Genomic DNA, 16,958 nt, shown 5'->3' with positions numbered 1-16,958 from the left:
TATTACTCCCTCTCGATAATAAAAACCCCTGCTACAAACAACAAAGAGGTCCTCACGGCTTTGGTTTTTCAGATACTTATTGGGTACAAGAGATCACTCAAAAAAGACCCCTTCTTAAATTAAAACTGGACGGGAAAGCCTTTGAAGGCCTCATAGATACTGGTGCAGATGCCACAATTATTTCTAAAAGAGATTGGCCTGTATCCTGGCCCCTCACCTCCTCCATGACTCATCTCAAAGGGATAGGACAAACCTCCAACCCCCTACAAAGCTAAAAAATTCTCTCTTGGGAGGATGAGGAAGGAAATTAAGGCGCTGTTCAGCCCTATGTGGTTGAAGGCCTTCAGGTCAATTTATGGGGCGAGACATTTTATCTCAAATGAAACTCATAATGTGTAGCCCTCCCCGTTCTTTACAGATGCAGCTACTACTTAAGAATCTGGTGCTCCTCCATCTGCTGATACTGATTCAGGATATCACCACTGAAGCTAACACTGGTCATTGGGAATTCCAAGTTCATGCAACAGGGTTTGATCCCCCGCTTTTGCTAAATAAGACCTGCTATGACCCCTCAAATGATGACAAAGTGGAATTGTATTTTGATGCCTGCAAACCAACTGTCCCGTACACTTGGGAATCATGTGGCAGCTGGGAACAAACCTATGCCACAGACCATTAATATATTTCCTGGAAACATTTGGCTAAACAAGTAGGCAGTTGTGATGACGTTCAAGAGGGATATTGTCCCTACTGGACATGTCCTCATGAACATTCTAGCTCTCTTAAATCTCCATTGGAAATGTTATACCCTGTGGGTAAAACCTGCTCCTCAGGCAATTGTAACCCAGTAAAATATACAATTGTAAACCGAACTCTCTCTAGTTGGATATCAGGACTAAAAGCAAGCATACGGGTGGATGGCAAGGGGTGAGACCCCTACGGGCTCATACAAATTAAAAAGGTCTGGGTACCAAAACTCACTGCTTCTACTGCAGAGATTATGATTCAAAAAGTGGTTAATTCCCCTCACGATTCATCCTCCATAGTCTCACAATTAAACCCAGTACACTCATGGACCTTTTCTTTATTGTTGGAGATACTTAAGACATCCTTCTTGTTACTTAATGCTACACGCCCAGAGTATTCACAAGGCTGCTGGCTGTGTATGCATCCATCCTATAAAATGCTTTTAGATGCGGCTGAATACTTACCCCCTATTAAAAAAAGATTGCTAGAAATAATCACTCCTTGTGAAGCTCCCCATAGTTACTCATACTCCCCCCATGTCCTTTTAGAAACCTTGCCAGAAAATTCCACTTGTATCAATAAGGTGATTCCTAACCATGGCAGATACCCTCTAGACTGCCAGAGGCTTTTTCATACTTCTAAAATACAAAATAATATGGTCTACTGTCCGCCCACCAATGCCTCTTTTCTTTGTCAAAACGGCCTATATTCCTTTTTTAGAGGAAATTGGACTGAAGCTTGTATAATTGTTTTTATATTTCCCCATATTAATATTCTCCCTAGATCAGAACCAGTCCCCATTCCCTTGAATGAGCCTATCCGTGCTAAGCGAGTACCTATCCTTATCCTGTTTATTGTTGTCTTGGGAGTCACTGCGGGTGTAGCTACTGGCATTGCTGGCATCACCACGTCCATCTCCCTTCATAACGCCCTACAAAATCAGTTAATCAATGGCATGCAGGATGTAACCCAAATTATCTTGACCGTTCAGGAACAACTAAACTCCCTTGCCCAAGTTGTGCTGCAAAATAGGCGAGGACTTGACCTCCTCACTGCCGGCCAAGGCGGCCTTTGTGTTTTCTTACAGGAAGAATGCTGTTTTTATGTCAATCAAAGCGGAGTGGTGCGAGATCAAGTTAGAGGGCTCCAAGAGAACCTTGAAAAAAGAAGACAACAGAGTGACTCGCCCACAGAATGGTGGGGACTTAAAGGCATATTCCCCTATGTACTTCCCCTACTTGGGCCCCTTAGCGCTATTCTGCTAGTTGTATCTGTAGGACCATGCGTGTTTAATAGAATCATGAACTTTATAAAACAACAGATTGATTCCCTAGCATCTAAACCTGTTCAAATTCATTACCACAGGCTGGATGCAGCTGCTCAGGAATGGGGTGAGTCCTGCCAAGCCACCGCCTCCTGCTACCTGTGTGGCCAGGACAGAGAGTCTTGCACCTCCAAGGCGGCCGGAACCTGGACCGGCTAGACACATATGCCATGGGCACCTATAGAAAGGTAGAACCTAGCGGTATCTACCGATGAGGGCTGCAAATAATTGCCGTTTGGGCTCATGGAAGCATACCCATCTGCATAGAGGTTGGATCCGTTCAAAATCCTCTCCCCTCAAAAAGGATCATTAAAACACTTAAGGGGGATGGGTCCCTACTTCCTTCTATGGGTTAATGCCCCCATTCAGGATGTAACTATACAAAAACTGCCTTCTAAGAGCGCTCGCTGTATTCTGGGCCTTTCACCCCTACCAAGATAATAATTGGCTTGTTAATTAAATAAAAAGGGAGGAGATGCCGGGAGCCAAATGGCTGTCATATTGTTACATGAAAAATTTATAGGGCTTAACTGAGAAGAATGTTTGGTTCCTGTGATATCTCATCCATGCAGGTTGGTCAGTCTTGATATCCTGCTTGGCAGTACATCCTACCCTTCATTGAAAATCACCAACCCATAACCTTCTTGTAACGTACATTTTGTAGTTTAGTAACCTAGCAACCTAACAGCCCTGCTTACGTTACCCTTTTCTAATCACTATATAAGCTGCTGTGCAAAAAATAAAGTTTGAGACCTTGATCAGAATCCTGTCTTGGTCTCCTTCTTTGTGTCTGGTTTGTCTCTCATTCAGGTCCACTCCCCCTCGGGTTCCTGTTGACAAAACCCCACTGGCCGGGGCACAAGTGTAATTTTTTTTTTTGTCTTTTACCATCCATTGTGTTTCCTTGTAGATTTATAGGCACATTCTAATTATTGCAAATGAGGGAAACCATGCAAACCATATTTCTTTGGGTCTGGTTTACTTCACTTAATTTTTTTTCCCCAAGTCATACCATTTTCTTACAAATGCTCTTATCTCCAACTAACCACCAGAAAACCGGAAGTGATGCTATGACTCAAAGTGGTAGAGCATTAGTCTTGAATGAAAAAGATCAAGACAGCACCCAGCCCCACAGCCAACAAAAATAATTAAATAAAAATTAAAAAGTAAAGAAAAAGCTTGTGAGAAGGACTAAGGTGGCATCTGTTGGCAGAAACTAAATCATCCTGGATGCTTCAGAGGCAAATTAACCTCTAAGACTAATTTGTAGACGATGTTGACAGTTATTCTTATACTTTTATGTCTGGGCACCATGGAACTTGGAAACAGAATTCTTGTACATCAAGTCTGTTAGCTTTAATATAGAATGTTTTTAAAAAGTGGAGGGGTGGGAGAAGGAAGGCAGACGAAAAGTGATTTGGAATGTGGATCTTTGTCAGCATTCTACAATAGTAGGATAAGTGTTTTTTTTTTTTTTTTTTTTTTTTTTTTTTTAGGATAAGTGTTTTTAAATGTATTTCTTAATCCCCCAAAACAAGTAGCCGGACATTCTTAACCTGTTATAAAGTAAACAGTCGTTTTGCTTTTCCTGTTTCTGAAATCAAGTAGACACAGCAGAAACAAGGCCTGGGAAGATTTTTTGTTTTTAAAGGATAGAATCATGATGTGGACTTGACCCCAGAAAGTCTTTTCCTAGGAATCTTTTAGGAGCCCTCTGGCATCTGTTCTGACTCCTTCATGACTCTAGGACAGTTTCCCAGCCCCCCTCTACCCCCCAAGGCGTACGGGGTGAAAAGATACTCCAGAGCTCCAGAGGCAGGACCCGGGTTCTACAAGCCTCTGGTGAAAATGTGAGGGTGACCGGTGGGCGTGTCTTGGTGTCAGTTTTGTCCATGCTGTCTCGCAACCTCCCAGCCCTGCTTAGCCTGCAGGAGTCACTGTCTGACCCAAGGCTGTACGTGACAAGAATGTCTCTTTTATCTCTCCTTTGGCTGCCATAGCCCTCTGGCTCCGCCCGCGGCCCGGGCGTTCGGCCAGCGCAACCTGCCTTTCCGGGCAGGCTGGATTCTTATCACCCAGGCCCAGCGCGCTGGGCGGCGGCAGGTGACGATAAGCGGGGACTACAGTTCCCGGCATCCTCCGCCTTCCGCCTGCCCGGACGGCTAGCCGCTGCCGCACTGACTCTCCAGACCGCGCTTCCCCTTCTTGGCACCAGTCTCCAGCCTCTGCTCCCGGGCGAGGTCCGGCGGGGGTCTCCGGCACTGCGGCCTCTGCTTCGCCCCGGACTCCAGCGTGGAACCATGACCCTGCACCTGGGCCGGCTGAGCGTAGGCCGCTGCTGGCGCGCGGCGCGGGGCAGCTGCGGGGAGCTGCGCGCCTGGTCTGGGCGCTGCGCGTCCGGACGCTTCTGCCGCCCCCCTGGCACCGCCAGTCCCGGGCACAGCCGCGGGCTGTGGCACGGCCCCTCCGCCAAGGGCGGGCCCTGGCTGGGGACTGGGCTGGCCGCCACCCTGGCAGGATTGGCTGGGCTGGCCGCTGCCACCTTCGGACATGTGCAGCGGGCCGAGATGGTGCCCAAGAGCTCGGGGACGCGCAGCCCCTCGCCCGGGAAGCCGGAGGCGGAGGCCGGCGACGAGGAGGACGAGCTGGCCCGCCGCTGCCGCTGCTTCATGGCCCCTCCGGTGACCGACCTGCGTGAGCTGCGGAGGAGACCCGGCGACATGAAGACCAAGATGGAGCTGATGATCCTGGAGATCCAGGCCCAGGTGTGCCAGGCGCTGGCACAGGTAGACGGAGTTGCCAACTTCTCGGTGGATCGATGGGAGAGGAAGGAAGGTGAGGCTGTCCAGCCGTCCCAGGGGGGAGGTGGAGATGGGGAAACCAGGCTGCAAGGCAGAAACGGAGTCAGAATCCGTGGTGTGTGTGGGGGTGGGGTGTAGGAAGGTACGGGTACCCACAAAGAGGCCACTTAGTTTGAAGGGACGCGGTTTAAAAGAACGACGGGGTTCGGGGGGCGGGGGGCGGGATCGTTAGCCCTGTGCCTGCAAGTGTGTACCCAGGTTTCTTAGTCTAGTACTGGCCGTTTCAAAATATTGGCAGTTCCACAATGACATTTTAAGGAATGACATATTAAGGAATATTTGCAACTTTGCAAAGCCGTTAGAGACTTTCCCCACATTTCATCATCTTCCCTACGGTGCTCTTTGCTCTTTGCACTGTGGAGATAGAATGTGTGGCTCAACTCTTTGATGCTAAGTGTCTGCTGGAGCTCAGTCTCTCTGACAAACTCTCCCCCCTTCCATGCGAAACAGAATGGACAAAACTGACACCAAGACACGAAACATTGGATTGGCTTTTCACCGGTAGCTCTACTTGATGAATCCATCAGATTTAAAATACTTAAGTGTAATCCAGGTATTTGGGGGGCACAGAGGGGGAGGACTTTGAACTTAAGTCCTCTCATAGTCACTTGGCTTTTTTGCTTAAGGATAATGTTCTACCACTTGAACCACAGCTCCACTTCTGGCTCCCCAACCCACTTTTTTTCTTTCTTACTTCTGGCTTTTTTTAATGGTTCATTGGAGAGTCCAGCAGATTTCCCTTTGCCTAGCTGGCTTTGAACCTGGATCCTCAGATCTCAACTGCCTGGAGTAGTGGGATCATTGATGTGAGCCACAAACATTTGGCTAAACACAGGTCTTTTTTTTTTTTTTTTCATTTCTCAAGCCCATTATAACCATTTTCATTATTGTAGATGTTATGTGTCTTGGCCACTGCAAGTCTCCTATTAAACACAGTTCTTAAAGAATCATATGATGTTGTCTGTCTGTACAGTGAAACCCCACATCTTGATCATAAATATGCTGGGAATACAGCTGCCCCTTTCAACCAACTGATTTGTTTTTATAGTTTTTTTGATCTTGGAATATTTTCATATGAAGATCACTGAACCAGAATACCCCAGGTACTTGATTATCTATATCATCTTTGGAAGGACTAAAATTTTGTCTCTGCTTCGCCACTTATAAAACAAGGTATATATATATATATATATATATATATGAGAGAGAGACATACACACACAGAGATTGAAAGAGACATACACACACACACACACACACACACACAGAGAGACTTGTGCTTAGATGATTGTCTGATATGTGAATAGCGCTCAATGAATTGTTCTCTTTTGCCAGCTCTGTGTGATCTTATTGTAGAGTCTTGCCTCTCTGACATTAGTTTCTCATTTTATCTTATCTCCCATCCACACTTAAATGTTCTTAGAAATAAAACAAACCAAACATAAACCTTCAGGAAGCAAAGACTTTGTGGTCAGTAACCTTTCTTCTTCTTTTTTTTTTTTTTTGGCCAGTCCTAGGCCGTGAACTCAGGGCCTGAGCACTGTCCCTGGCTTCTTTTTTGCTCAAGGCTAGCACTCTGCCACTTGAGCCACAGCGCCACTTCTGGCCATTTTCTGTATATGTGGTGCTGAGGAATCGAACCCAGGGCCTCATGTATACGAGGCAAGCACTCTTGCCACTAGGCCATATTCCCAGCCCCTCGGTAACCTTTCTTAACCTTATGTTAAGAAAAACATAAAAGCTGATAGGCTCTCCCACCTAAATAATAAGGTATGTCTCACTCAGTTTGTAGTTCTGAATCCCTTAAAACTTTTACTAGCTACCAAACAAAATTGAAAAGCAATTTAACAACAATATGAAGCAACATAGAACTCTTCATAGAACACCATTCCAGTATACACCTTTTCCTGCTTTTAGCTTTAGCTTCTCTTATGCATCATAGCCAGTGGTTCTTTTCTTCATAGTCATATTGAAGGGAGAATATTCCAATGATTTATTTTAGGTGATGTCATAAGAATGCCCTCTGTGTAGCAGTATGAGGAGGTCCAGTTTTTGCCTGGTATGACTTAAAGCTGAGCTAATTAGCCAGTCTTTTTTTGTATTGTATTAAGATTTGGGAAATAGAGGAGGAAGATAGCTCAAATCCTACCAACTTTCACTGAGGGGTGTTTTTCAGTGTTTGATCCTCCTTTTCCATTTCTGTGACTAGGGGGTGGTGGCATCAGCTGTGTTCTTCAAGATGGACGTGTTTTTGAAAAGGCTGGGGTGAGCATCTCTGTGGTTCATGGAAACCTTTCTGAGGAAGCAGCAAAACAAATGAAAAGTAGAGGAAAACTTCTGAAGACTAAAGAGGGTAAGTCAGATTAATGATGTTTAGTAGTCCTTGCAGACCCCTTCCTTCTCAATTTTTACTTATAAAATAAATGTTACTGGAAAAAGCCACTTAAGTGCATATGCAAAGTAGGTATGCTCACAGTTACTTTGTAGAAATTATATCTATATAATATGTTTATGTAGTTATATAGTATTTATATATAAAATACATAATATATATTATAGTCCCTGAGTTTTTGTGCTCAAGACTAGTGTTCTCCCACTTTGAGCCACAGCCCTTCTTTGGTTTTTAGATGGTTAATTGAAGATAAGAATCTCACGGCCTTTTTGCCCATGCTGACTTCAAACTGCAATCCTCAGTTCTCAGCCTCCTGCATAGTTAGGATTACAGGTGGAAGACACCAGTGTCCAGCTGGAAATTATATTTTAACACACAAATTAGAAAGCTTTTGAAATAGAGTCTGACATCACATAAGAGCTAAGTGGCATCAAGGCAGGTGATTGAATGTGACTCACTTGGTATTTTATCAACAGGTAAAATTCCATTTTGTGCTATGGGTGTGAGTTCTGTTATCCACCCCAAGAATCCTCATGCACCCACCATGCATTTCAACTACCGGTACTTCGAAGTAGAAGAAGCTGATGGTAAGCATCTCAGGTATTATGGACTATATTGTGCAAAATGAGAATTTTGAAACAGGTATAAAGGTATCACATCTGAACTTGATTAAAAGTAATTACAGTCATAATGGGGCCTTTCAGGAGATGTATGAAGGCTTATTCCCTGGCAGGTGTAATGGAAGTCAGAATAGTATTGGCCCACTTTGACACCTCATATTTCCAAAGAATGGTGTAATGAAACCAAGTATCAAAGTGCAAGGCATTTGGGTCATCTTTGCAAATAGAAATACATTATGTCTGAAAGACATGTGCTTATTATGTGCAAGTACCTGGATTTGATTCCTAGAACCAAGAACAAAAATACCCATCCTGAAAAAAGTTGGTACTTGGTATTGACAAAAGAAAAAATAGAAAAGATAGACCAAAGGAAACATGTGAAACAGTATTCACACAGGGTAAGTTGCACCCTCAGCAAGTATTTTCACTGTTAATTGGGAACAGAGGGACAGCAGTGGTTCTTAACAAAGGAGCATCAGAAGTTCCTAGGGCATTTTTGTTAAAATCATATTCCTGGACCAGAAATTTGCTATTTAAGCTCCTTATTTGTAATGTTCAGTCAGCATTGTCTGTGTAGAGTATGTCGAGTTTTATCACTCATTGCTCTGCATCTTGTTTTCTTGCTTTTTTCTCTTACTTTTTTTTCCTCCCTGTCCTGGGATTTGAACTCAGGTCCTGGGCCCTGCCTTTGAGCTTTTTTTTTTTTTTTTAATTCAAGTCTACTACTCTACTACTTGAGCCATACTTCTGGCTTTTTATTTTATTTTATTTTTTTGATTTTTACAAAATGTTTATTCTCTTAAATCCAAAGCATTCACAAGGTGTTAACACCTTAAATGTTAATCATTTCTACCAACTGCAATGTTTATCTAAGTAAACCAGAATGAGCTCTTTTTATCAGATGTAGCCAATGATTAATATTTTTTAAAGGACCTAAAGTTCTCTAAACGTTTAGTATAGTTAGTTTTGTTTGTTTAATCTAGCAGATAATTGTTAAGTGTATAGAAATAAAAAGCTTCAAACTCAGTGATTATACCATGTTATCAACTCACCAAATGAAAAGCAATTGCCAAGCTGAATAAGTTACAAAGAAACCATAATAGTTCTGGCTTGTACAGATATGTGCAGTGTTTTCAAAGCTCTTAATGGCTACTTGCTAAGATAAATCTCAAAAGCTTAACTTAGAAGATGAGTTTCACAGTAATGTAATTTTAACCTCCATTTACATTCATTTTTAATATATTACTAAGATGTTTACTCTATGTCACAATGGTGCTTTCGAGTGTTCACAATTTACAGTTTCAATTTGTATATATGTAACTCACTAACATAAGGGACAGTTTTTACTATTATGAACTATCCATAGAAAGAAAAATAAAACCCCACCCTACATACAACTCTGACTTCTGGCTTTTTAAATTGCTCTTTGGGAGTAAGAGTCTCATGGACTTTCCTGCCTGGGCTGGCTTTGAACCACCATCTTCAGATCTCAGCCACCTGAGTATCTAGGATTACAGGTGTAAGCCATCCCTACCTGGCTTTTCTCTCTCAATATTTAATTTCCTGCTTTGATTCTTTCTACTTTTATGTTTTCTTTCCTTCTGAAGCTTTGCTGGCCTCAAGAACTAAGTGCAGTTCCATTTTTTTTTTTGACTGTTGCTTATTTCAAGCTTAGTAAATTAAACTTCGGAATTCAGTTTGCTAGTGTTGTTAGTGGTGTACTGCCTTTAAAGGTCACATTAACTTGAGTCTCTTGGTTGTGCAGGTAATAAGCAGTGGTGGTTTGGTGGTGGATGTGATCTCACTCCAACATACTTGAACCAAGAAGATGCTGTCCATTTTCACCGAACTTTAAAAGAGGCTTGTGACCCGCATGGACCAGATCTCTATCCCAAATTTAAAAAATGGTAAGTAAAGGTATTTGATTTCTCATGACCCTGAAAGGTTATCCCATTCCTTTTGTGTGTCCTGAGAGTGCGTCACTTCAGGTTATGAAGGTTCCACTCTTTCTTATTTTACTCACCGGAAGAAAAGGAATACGTTTTCAAAACAAGTTATTTACTTAGCTAATATCTAATATGTATGTATGGTATATAATATGTATTATATCCTTTTTAGATCCCAAATGATTTAGAATGGTAGGATAGAAACTGAAGGTGACCCATGTTTAAGAATCAGAGGATGTTCAGCTCAGGACTAGCACTGGATGTCCCTGAGATGTTTTGCTCAGGGCTAGCACTCTACCAATTGAGCCACAGATCTACTTCTACTTTTTTGGTGGTTAAGCAGAGAGAAGAGTCTCACAGACTTTGCTGCCCAGATGGGCTAGCTTCAAGATAGGATCCTCAGATCCTAGCCTCATGAGTAGCTAGGATTATAGTTGTGAACCACCAGTGCCTGGCTTTATGGTATTCTTTTGGCAAATAAAGATTTGGCTAGAGAGCTCAAAAGTGCATCCTAGTTGATGACATTTTCATGAATTATACAGTACTAATGTTGAATTTTATTGTTCTTTTTACTAAAGTTCTTGAAGTTCTGTGTCCTTCTTTAAGGTAATTTTTTTTTTTTTTTTTTTGTCAGTCCTGGGGCTTGAAGTCAGAGCCTGAGCATTGTCCCTGCTTTCTTTTTGCTCAAGCCTAGAACTCTACCACTTAAGTAACAGCACCTTTTTTTCAGTATATGTTGTGCTGAGGAATGGAGCCCAGGGCTTCATGTTTATGAGGCAAGCACACTACCACTAGGCCATATTCCCAGCCCAGGTTAAATTATTTGATTGCCGTGTAGGAAAGCGTGTAAGCATTTTTTACATGGATAATGTCCACAGAAAATCTGGAGAGTGCCCTACTAGTTTCATTTTGACAGTTGGAACAAACATAAGGATATTATGCTGGAATTAGTGGAGGAGAGTGCCCTGAACTGAAAAGCTGTCCATAATGAATCTCATGCCTCTTTCCTTCCCCCCCCCCCCCCCCCCCGTGGCACTGGATTAACCCTGCTGCACTTTCCAGGTGTGATGATTACTTCTTTATAGCCCATCGTGGGGAGCGGAGGGGCATCGGCGGGATCTTTTTCGATGATCTTGATTCTCCATCCAAGGAGGACGTCTTTCGCTTTGTGCAGAGCTGTGCTCAGGCTGTGGTTCCTTCGTACATTCCTCTTGTGAAAAAGCACTGTGATGATTCATTTACTCCCCAGGAGAAGCTGTGGCAGCAACTCCGAAGAGGACGGTGAGTGACAGGAGACTCAGCTGTCGCCTAGCATAACTGGGGAAGTGGAGCAGCGATAATAATAGTGAGCAGATGCTGTGTCATAGTCATGCTAATCCACACTTTGATTTATTTTCATAACTAGAAGAATATTAAGCATAAATTTAGTTACATCATGTGAAATAAGCTAAAAATACCAAAGTGTACTAAATTCATTTCCACATTAGAGACTCATAGTAGTAAGGATGTGCTAAATTTAGTTCAACTGATTTTTTTAGTTTCCTAACAATATCCTACAGCCCTATGTCAAGATCTAGGTATCAGTTAATGTTTTCTTTTTTGTTATTCTTTAGTTAATTTGGACTTATGATTTTATTTATGTATGTATGTATTTATTTTTGTTCATCTTTCTTAAACATTTCCTGAAAGTTGTTTTACTATACACAATTTCAAAAACTACAATCAAGCCTGGTGCTTTTGGCTCACACCTATAATCCTAGCTACTCAAGAATCGGGGATCTAATCACAGTTCAAAGCCAGCCCAAGTCAGTGAGACTTTCCAATTAACCACCAGAAAATCAGAAGTAGAACAATGGCTCAAAGTAGTAGAGTGCTAGCATTGAGTAAAAAAGCTTAGGGACAGAGTCCAGGTCCTGACTTCAAGCCCTATGACCAACCAACCCTCCCCCAACCCCACCCCTAAAAAAAAAAAAAAACAATATTGAGTTTACTTAAAGCCCATTATGTACAGTCCCTCTGTTAGGCATTTCATATCTGGTTTTCTCTGCCAACCTCTAAGATAGATATAATGTACAATTGTCATTATAGATGATAAAATATACTGAGAAAGGTAAGTCCCTCACCCAAGATGACATATCAGGGAATAAAAGATCCCAGATGTGGAACCAGATCATCACGACTTCAAAGCTTATAGTCTTCATTACACAAAGGCAGTGGAAGTGAGTTTGTGCTTTTTACCATGACAATCTGCCTTAGCCACCTGGTCTGTTCAGTTTAATGAGCTTAGTTAGGCAGACACACAGGTCGTGTTCAGCCTTTGCATCCTGTGAATTAACTTCAGTATCCAGCTAGCTGGTCCAATCAGTTCCTAACTGCTGCCTTAATTGTTTGTATACCTCCAGCCTGTGGCTATAAAATAGATTTTCTAATGTATGTTAATTCTCTCATGCTTTGGCACTAAGGACGTAAAGCTTTTGCCCTGAATAGGTCAACTTAAATATTGTACTAAGGATGAACATTTATATATAGCCGTTTTAGTAATAACCTTTGCTATCTGATCCCCATTTGTGTGGCAAAATAAAGTTAATTGAATTTTCTTTTTAGAAATTTCTTGAATCATTCAAGATTTGGATTATCACCATCCCTACCCATACTTTCTCAAAAATACTTTGCTAGTATTTTCTCTTGACATTTGTCATGGACCCCTGGGGCTAAGTACTAGGTGGACATAATAGGCTTATCAAAAGGATGCTTATGGCTTATTGAAAAAGGCATACCTAATAGGATGCTTTAAACCTCTATAGAGACTACAGTATTCTTATTTTGCACAGAATTTCATATATGATCTGGGAATTTTTTTTTTTTTTTGGCCAGTCCTGGGGCTTGGACTCAGGGCCTGAGCACTGTCCCTGGCTTCTTTTTTTTTTTTTTTTTTCTCAAGGCTAGCACTCTGCCACTTGAGCCACAGCGCCACTTCTGGCCATTTTCTATATATGTGGTGCTGGGGAATTGAACCCAGGGCCTCATGTATACGAGGCAAGCACTCTTGCCACTAGGCCATATCCCCAGCCCACGATCTGGGCAAACTTTATGAATACTCATTCGAGGAAGTTTTTAAAACTTGTTAGACCTAGACATAGCAATAAGTATTTCGTTGTTGTTGTTGTTGTTTTGTATCATTTAATGGCACATCATTCTGAGGGATCTGTTATGTGCACACCATTGCAGGAACAGTTAGACGTGTGAAGGGTTAGATTAATTTTCTGTGGCTTACCATGTGACTGTTCTTCAGAAAGTTGTTTTTTTTTTTTTCTGCCACTCTTATTTTTGGGCCCTAAGAGTGCAAAAGCTAACCCTACCCGTAGAGAAGGTAAGCCTACACTCAGAGCAGAGATTTATAGATTCAGCTCTGTCCAATACTGCATTCAGAACCCATTGTCAGTATCCTCTTTAGACTCCTATCTTTAGGCTCTTTATCCTCTCACTGTCCTCATGCCCTTCAAAAAGGAGTTTCCCTTCCAGTGGCCATTCTGGTTCTCTTTTGACCTCCAGGTCTCAGCTTCCTGAGTGGCTAGGATTATTAACACAAGCCATAGGCATGAGCCACAAGCACTCTACATAGAAGAATCAGCCCTAAATGCAGTCTCATGGGTGTTAGGGGAGCTGATGTAGCAAGAGAGGCATCATTCACTCAAAAAAGGAAAGGAACTAAAGGACCTAGAAATGCATTTGGGGAGCTCCTTATGAGGCAGATCTTCAAATATACTTACGCAAAAGAGAGAACCACAGTTATTTCTAGAAATCCTAATTCAGAAAATAGCAGGTGAAGAAAGGTGGTTGAGAGATGAAGTTCTTTTATGTAGTTTTAGTTTAAAAGATGTATCTTAATTATAATTGGGACAGGCACAAGGAAGTATAGTCACTAGCACATAAATGTCAATTAGTGTTAAACAAATGGTGAGAGTAGGAAGGAATTCATGATATAGTTATTTAAATTTTTAGATTCTTTGACACATTTTCACATAAAATACTGCCTTTAAAAAACTGAAGTACCCTGAGCTGGATGTAGTGGTAAATACCTCTAAACCCAGCACTCAAAAGTTGGTGGTGGGGGCTGGGGATATGGCCTAGTGGCAAGAGTGCTTGCCTTGTATACATGAGGCCCTGGGTTCAATTCCCCAGCACCACATATACAGAAAACGGCCAGAAGTGGCTCTGTGGCTCAAGTGGCAGATTGCTAGCCTTGAGCAAAAAGAAGCCAGGGACAGTGCTCAGGCCCTGAGTCCAAGGCCCAGGACTGGCCAAAAAAATAAAAAAAAAAAAAAGTTGGAGGTGGGAGAAGCAAGAGTTCTAGGCCAACCTGAGCTATCTAGTGAAAACCTATATCAAACAGGACAAAACAAACATGCGCACACACACACACACACACACACACACACACACACTTGAAATACTTTGGGATTATGGAGAATAGTAGGATAAAAGAAAATAGGTGATAGATGTTAAAACCAAAAAAGTAGTTCCTGAATGTTCTGGGAAATGGCCTGAGAGGGGGATATTTACTCAACTTTTCACACCTGTGCGCTCTAAATTAGTTTGGGGAGGAGAAAGGGCTTTTTAAGCTGAATGGAGTTTAAATCTGTCTCTATGACTGTTAATAGAAAAATTAAGCCAAATTTTAGTTGATGCCCAGGATATTTTCTTTAAAAAAAAAAACAAAAACTACTGGATTGCCAAAGATTATCTTTTGTTGTGGACCTTGTGACTATAGGATAAATGAATTTTACTATTTATTGATGCTATTAGCTACTTTAAGAAAAGAGAATATCTAGGATACATTAATCATTACTAACAGATTCCCAGCTATATATAGCCTTCCATTATGGAAGTTCTATTCTCTCTCTGTCTCTCTGTCTCTCTGTCTCTCTCTCTCTCTCTCTCTCTCTCTCATTTATTTATTTATTTTGTCTGGGGCTTGAACTCAGCCTAGATGATGCTGTCCTTCAGCTCAAGGCTAGTGCTTTACCACTTACGGCTTTTGGGGGCTGGCTTGTACCATAATCCTCCTGAGAAGCTAGAATTACTGGCATGAACCACCAGTGCCCATCTTTATGCTATCTTAATAGTAGTACTGCTTACAGTGAAATGAATTCAGCAACATTGAGTCTCTGGGGAGGACCCAAAGGAGCTGTGTCATCCTGAGAAAGGCTGCTATTTCTTTTTCTTAATTGTTGCTATGCCTTAGTGTTCTAGTTTTGTATTCATTCTCTTTATTTATGGAAAAACACACATTGTTTTGAAACCACTCTGTGTCAGGGCGGAATCTGTACCCGATTGTTTGATGAGTAGAATCCCCTTTATTTATGGTGCCCAGTTGGAGAAAGCTCAGTAGACAGTAGGCTGGTGTTATGGGTGCCAGTTCCAGCTGGTAGGAAGTGGGGGAGAAAGACTCCTTCAAGTAATCATTGTAGATTACAGAAAGATTTTACTTAGTAGCTTTTAACGTTGTGTGATGTCTTTCTGTCAGGTATGTAGAATTTAATCTGGTGTATGATCGAGGTACAAAGTTTGGCCTCTTTACTCCAGGATCCAGGATTGAAAGCATCTTGATGTCTTTACCTCTAACTGCCCGGTAAGGAGAGCCTTATCACACTCGTTTAACTGTTCATATCTAGCCCCTTCCCCACAGCAAAATGTGGAAGTTAACACTGGTACTGTCTTCCCTAAGCTCCTTGGTACTTTGCTAATTTTATAGGAGAATCATGTCAAGTAGCTAAGAAAAATTAAATTAAATTTTATAAGCAAAAGTGACAGAGAGTGAGGTGGTATGTGATTAAGAATGCAGGAATATGGGGAGTGAGGGATGGTGTTTGAATAGGCAATCCCAACCCTTTTGTATTTAATCTCCTGGAAAAAGCTATGCATAAGAGAATTAAGCTAATTTCTACCCATGGATAATCTGAAGTGGTTGTAGCAAAAGTTTATTTCAGCTCTGCGGTATTAATGTTAGTCCCAAGAATTGTGAAGAAACCTTGAAACCTTACTCCCCTCCCCCTTTTTTTGTGGTGCCAATGCCAGGGTTTGAACTCTGGGCCTCATACTGTAGCTTGGCATGCTTGATCATGGCTGGCCCTCTACCACTTGAGCCATATGTCTAGCCTCACTTTTTCCTAGTCAATTGGAAATGGTGTCTTGTGGACTTTTTTCAGTAGCTAGGATTACAGGTGTAAGTTATTGGTGTCTGACTAAGAAATCTACTTAGCGACAAATATTTTTTAGAAGTCTGGTGAATTCAAAGTATATTTGACATAATGGAGAAAAATAGCAAGAAACTTATTCTTAGGATTTTTTTTTCATTTAAGAGTTATATGTCTTTTTTAAATTATGACATCACTGGTTTTTATTTTTATGCCTAGGTGGGAGTACATGCATTTGCCCCCAGAAAATTCCAAGGAAGCTGAAATTCTGGAAGTTCTGCGCCATCCGAAGGACTGGGTGCATTGATGGAGGCCAAGCTGCTACACTGGGGTTTGGAGGGCCCAGCTGTGTGTCCCCCTCCCTGGCTGGCACTGTTGCCACTATGTGGCAGTTAGTTAGTTAGTTCCTTGTGCCTTGGTATTCCTGCCCTCTCCATGCTGCAAGTTGTATAAGGTCTGCTATCAGTGAGGGGCAGTAAGAGGAAAGATGGCTAAGTGACAAAGTTGATAGATAGAAAACTCATGCAACTTGTTTGTACTTTTAGAATTATCTTGTATGGCTAATTTATAAAGTTTTACATTGAGCTTCCAGGTATTTCCAGGGGTGATGATAAGGGAATACAACTATTATAACATGTCCTAGGAAAGTCCTTATTTTTCGTGAAGTCTTATTTTTAGCTATAGAGTTCTGTCATGAGGTATATTTTTCCTTCCTTAATTCAGTGAATATGTTCAGACTTCTTGGTAATTTCAGAAAGCATCTTAAAAGTTTACTTTGTCATTTCTGAAATCTCTGGTGTAATTTTCATGTATCTCTACAGACCACAATATTTTATAAAATGTTTATTTCTGTAATAACAGCTGTTTAGAA

General features: G+C 41.7%; 1 protein-coding gene and 1 long non-coding RNA gene across 2 annotated transcripts in view; both read left to right on the top strand.

The window, feature by feature from the left end:
• The window catches only part of LOC125351616, a 54,572-nt gene extending 50,716 nt beyond the window's left edge, over positions 1-3,856 (top strand). Inside the window, exon 4 of the long non-coding RNA XR_007210980.1 lies at positions 3,610-3,856. This is a non-coding gene — a long non-coding RNA (uncharacterized LOC125351616). The remainder of the gene's footprint in view (positions 1-3,609) is intronic.
• Positions 3,857-4,061: 205 nt separating this feature from the next.
• On the top strand, positions 4,062-16,747 carry Cpox (coproporphyrinogen oxidase). The gene is made up of 7 exons (XM_048346481.1): positions 4,062-4,906; positions 7,142-7,285; positions 7,801-7,911; positions 9,710-9,851; positions 10,953-11,171; positions 15,418-15,522; positions 16,307-16,747. The coding sequence occupies exons 1-7, from the start codon at positions 4,372-4,374 to the stop codon at positions 16,392-16,394; spliced, it is 1,344 nt and encodes a 447-aa protein (XP_048202438.1). The 5' UTR covers positions 4,062-4,371; the 3' UTR covers positions 16,395-16,747.
• Positions 16,748-16,958: the final 211 nt, after the last annotated feature.

This window comes from Perognathus longimembris, chromosome 5 (genome assembly GCF_023159225.1).
Source record: "Perognathus longimembris pacificus isolate PPM17 chromosome 5, ASM2315922v1, whole genome shotgun sequence".
Taxonomy (NCBI): domain Eukaryota; kingdom Metazoa; phylum Chordata; class Mammalia; order Rodentia; family Heteromyidae; genus Perognathus; species Perognathus longimembris.
Note: the sequence above shows the minus strand (reverse complement) of the source record. Positions and strands in the feature narration are given on the sequence as shown.

Excerpts from the sequence above, each read along its gene's own strand:
- Cpox (XM_048346481.1), top strand. The coding sequence starts at position 4,372 with ATGACCCTGCACCTGGGCCGGCTGAGCGTAGGCCGCTGCTGGCGCGCG. Across the intron at positions 9,852-10,952 it reads TATCCCAAATTTAAAAAATG|GTGTGATGATTACTTCTTTA; the intron begins GTAAGTAAAGGT and ends TGCACTTTCCAG. Across the intron at positions 11,172-15,417 it reads CAGCAACTCCGAAGAGGACG|GTATGTAGAATTTAATCTGG; the intron begins GTGAGTGACAGG and ends TCTTTCTGTCAG.